General features: G+C 53.6%; 1 protein-coding gene across 1 annotated transcript; it reads right to left on the bottom strand.

The window, feature by feature from the left end:
• Positions 1-1,537: 1,537 nt before the first annotated feature.
• Positions 1,538-3,533, bottom strand: LOC103600815 (semaphorin-5B-like). Its single transcript, XM_008585151.1, has 3 exons — positions 3,489-3,533; positions 2,907-3,112; positions 1,538-2,659 (listed from the first exon to the last, which is right to left on the bottom strand). The coding sequence occupies exons 1-3, from the start codon at positions 3,511-3,513 to the stop codon at positions 2,501-2,503; spliced, it is 390 nt and encodes a 129-aa protein (XP_008583373.1). The 5' UTR covers positions 3,514-3,533; the 3' UTR covers positions 1,538-2,500.
• Between the last annotated feature and the right edge of the window lie 141 nt (positions 3,534-3,674).

The following is a 3,674-nucleotide window of genomic DNA, read 5'->3' as shown; positions in this document are numbered from 1 at the left end:
AATAGCCTTTGCCAACCATGCCAGCTCATCTATGCACAGTGTGGATCCCCTCACACATTCCAAATGGTCATGGCTCCAAAGCCACAAGTTTTCATAAAGAGAAGTGTGTGTGTGTGTGTGTGTGTGTGTGTGTGTGTGTGTGTGCGTGGTGTGTGTTGTGTTGCCACAGCACGCAACGGTTTCCATTCCTGCCTAAGCTATTCCAGTCAGCAGGATGTTGGCATTCCCTGGGAATCCTCCATGACCACTTCGTATAGACCTCTCCAGTGCCCCCGCTTGGACACACCACGAGTACCCCTTCTGAGGCAGGCACCCTGGGGCCTGGAACACTCTTGAACTTCACTGGCTCTACCAGATCCAAGGGAATCCAAGCCCCTGAATCTAAAATGCTCCTCAGGCCCATACAAGGACTGCATTGACAGGACTAACAGAAACCAGTCAGGAATCCCAAAGCTGCAACTACTCACATACTCCTCGGGCTCTATGATTAGGTTCCACACTGGCCTGAGCACACTGTCATTTCAGTTGTCTCAGGTAAGCACTAAGGATTCCAGGCATGCTTTTCCTCCTCCTCCTCCTCCCTTCCAGGCACCTTCAAGCTTCAAGCACTCCTCCCTTCACTCTCCAAGAGCCTCCACCTCCTTTACCACCAGGAATGGCAGGCTTTACAGCCTGACCTACAATTAGATTCTGCTGGGAATCCTATGAGAGTTGACCCAGCCAATTAAGTCAGGAAGTCACTCTCTAAATTTGACATGTCCATCATTCTCACCCAAAATGGCAGCATTGATTTGGTGGGCTAAGGCTTTGAGGTTAATTTTACTTAATCCAGTAAAAACTGCATTAGGCTCCCCCCACCTCACTGGTTTACTCATTTCTCAATTTTGGTTTTAATAAACTCAGCATTGTAAATACCTTATTAAGTAACCCTCAATACTCCCCCGCAGAACTCGCACATCTCCACCCTGGAGCTGCTGCCTGCAAGGGCTGCTGTGGTGTTGCCTTTGGTGTACCTGTGTCCCCACTGGTGAACCTGTTTATCTCCAACCTCATTTCCAAAGAGGACTTAGGGCAATATGTGCGGTGGGCTAAGGCTTTGAGGTTAATTTTACTTAATCCAGTAAAAACTGCATTAGGCTCCCCCCACCTCACTGGTTTACTCATTTCTCAATTTTGGTTTTAATAAACTCAGCATTGTAAATACCTTATTAAGTAACCCTCAATACTCCCCCGCAGAACTCGCACATCTCCACCCTGGAGCTGCTGCCTGCAAGGGCTGCTGTGGTGTTGCCTTTGGTGTACCTGTGTCCCCACTGGTGAATCTGTTTATCTCCAACCTCATTTCCAAAGAGGACTTAGGGCAATATGTGTGTGTGTACCTACACCCACAAACGGAAAGATAATCTCTACTAAAGTCAAACTCTGCTTGGGCCACTTCCTCCACCTTGAGAAGACTATCTGCTACCCCAGTGTGTTGCTCTGGTGGACTAGGCTGTGCCAAAAGGAGCCCACACACATATGCACCCGAACACAGTTACACTGGAGACTGGATATCATCTTTAATTAATAATGCCATAGGCCAACATCTTTTCTGTTGCTGTAGCAAATGTTTTGTGTGTGTGTGTGTGTGTGTGTGTGTGTGTGTGTGTGTGTGTGTGTGTGTGTTCCTGAACAGATGAGGGGCTAGCTCAGACTCCCAAGCAGGTCTCGGCCAACGACTTTGTTGAGCAGCAACTACAAGAGTTTCCAGAGAGGCTCGGAGGCCAGACTCCTGCTTCCCATGGTCTGTAGCCTCCCTTTCTCATGGCCACTATCATGAATCGAGGGCAAGGCTGAGGCTTATGCCAGCCCAGATGAAAGGGCTTCTCAGCGAAGATCAGCCTCCAGTCCCCAGCCCTCACTGCCTCTGCCCAGAGGGATGGCCCTGGGTGAAGCACAGACTGCTAGGCAGAGGTGGACAACCTGGCCTGGCCCTGGTACCCTGTCACACTGGGGCAGCACCACAATGGCCCAGCCCTGGGCAGAGAATCCACAGCTACTGGGGCCATTTGTTTAGTTCCTTTTGGAGATAATCAGGATGTAGCCCCAGGTTTTCTTGGGACCAGCCAGAGGGCCAGCATTGGCTAACGATGGCCACAAGAAGTTATTTCCAACCCAAACTAAGAACCTGCCCTCCTGCCACCTCCACTCTCCAGTTCCTCACATGCCCAGTAGGTCTGCAGCCCAGACATGGCAGGGGATGGTCAGTGTCATGGTGGGTCACAAGGCAGCCATGAGAGACCTGGGTTGAACTGGACCTGCAGCCATGTGTCAGCCTGAAGCCAGCCCTCTCCCCCATGGTCAATGCCACACAAGGCTCTCTGAAGCAGGATGGGACCCCCACAGACAAGGCAGCAAATTATTGGCCTAGAGGGAGAAAACCAAACTGGCTCCACTGTCCCATCTCCACCTGCTCTGTGCCTTAGGAAGGCAAGGAGCTCGAGTCCCCAGGATGGTGGTATCAGCTGTTGGGGAAGCACCGTTGTCCAGGTGAGGCCTCGGGCCGGAAGCTGTGTTTGTTCAGGGGGCTTGGGTAATAGGTGGTTGTGTACACATTGGTCTGCTGCAGTGGGTAGAAGTTGGCTCTGTCATCGGGGATCAGGTTATTCTTGTTCAGCGTCTGTGGGAGGAGGAAGGAACCAGAGAAGAAGGAGTGAGGGGAGAGATGGGGAAGGGGACAAGCCAGGGCAAGGTGGCCAGGAGCCAGCCAGTGAAGGAACACTCAGACTGCTGACACAGTGCCTGCTCACACCACCACTGCCGCCTCCCGAGCGCCAGCCCAGTTAAACCCAGCTTAGGGCCAGAACCACTGTGCCCTTCACCCTGCCCCTCTACCCTGCCCTCTGCTTCTGCAGCACGGCTCCCACCTTGAACTCCATGGGTGTGTACTTCTCGTTCTTGGGCGTGCCTCCACTCTTGTAGTGCAGGTGGTTGGGGGTGGCGGGATGGACCAACGTGGACTCTTGGGACTGGCGCTGGCAGTGCTGGCAAGACAGATACACTGCCAAGGTCAGGAGTCCAGAGCCTAGGAAGCATGAGACACCGGTGGCCACCAGGTGGATGAGACTGAACCCTGGGAGGAAGAGAGGCAGGTGATAAGAAAAGGGCCACTGAGAGACTTCTGATTGCCTCCCTGGGGGCAGAAACAGCAGTAGAAGGCTCTGAGACACAATGGAAACAGGGAGGCTGGGTAACTTGTCACTGGGGGCCTCTCTCACAGGACAATCTGTGGCTTAGAGTTGACTCTTCCTTGGGTACAGACTGATGATGGCCTCCCAGCTGGGGGGCATGGATGGGATCTACCCAGACCCCCCTACACATGGCCTCAAAGCAGTGGGGCACCCCCTGCTTGGCTGTCTGGAGCGGGAGGTGGGAAGAATTCAGACTCTGGATTGGGGTGGAGGAGGGGTAGAAAGACAGAGTCATAAGGTGCGGCTGGTTGCTTTTACCTCCGCAGCCGGTGGCCTCTTCCATGCTGGACGCTGGCAGGATCACTGCAAGAAGACAAGGGGAAAAGGTGTCAGGAGTAGAGAGGAGAGGAGGGGTCCCTCCTGGGCTAGGTGCGTCTCTGGGAGGACCGCTGGGTGAGCACTGAGCTATAGGACAGGGCCTGGGGGCCTTCATCCCCCCCCCCC

This window comes from Galeopterus variegatus, unplaced genomic scaffold (assembly GCF_000696425.1).
Source record: "Galeopterus variegatus unplaced genomic scaffold, G_variegatus-3.0.2 Scaffold3473, whole genome shotgun sequence".
Taxonomy (NCBI): Eukaryota; Metazoa; Chordata; class Mammalia; order Dermoptera; family Cynocephalidae; genus Galeopterus; species Galeopterus variegatus.
This window is presented reverse-complemented; position numbering and strand designations above follow the sequence as displayed.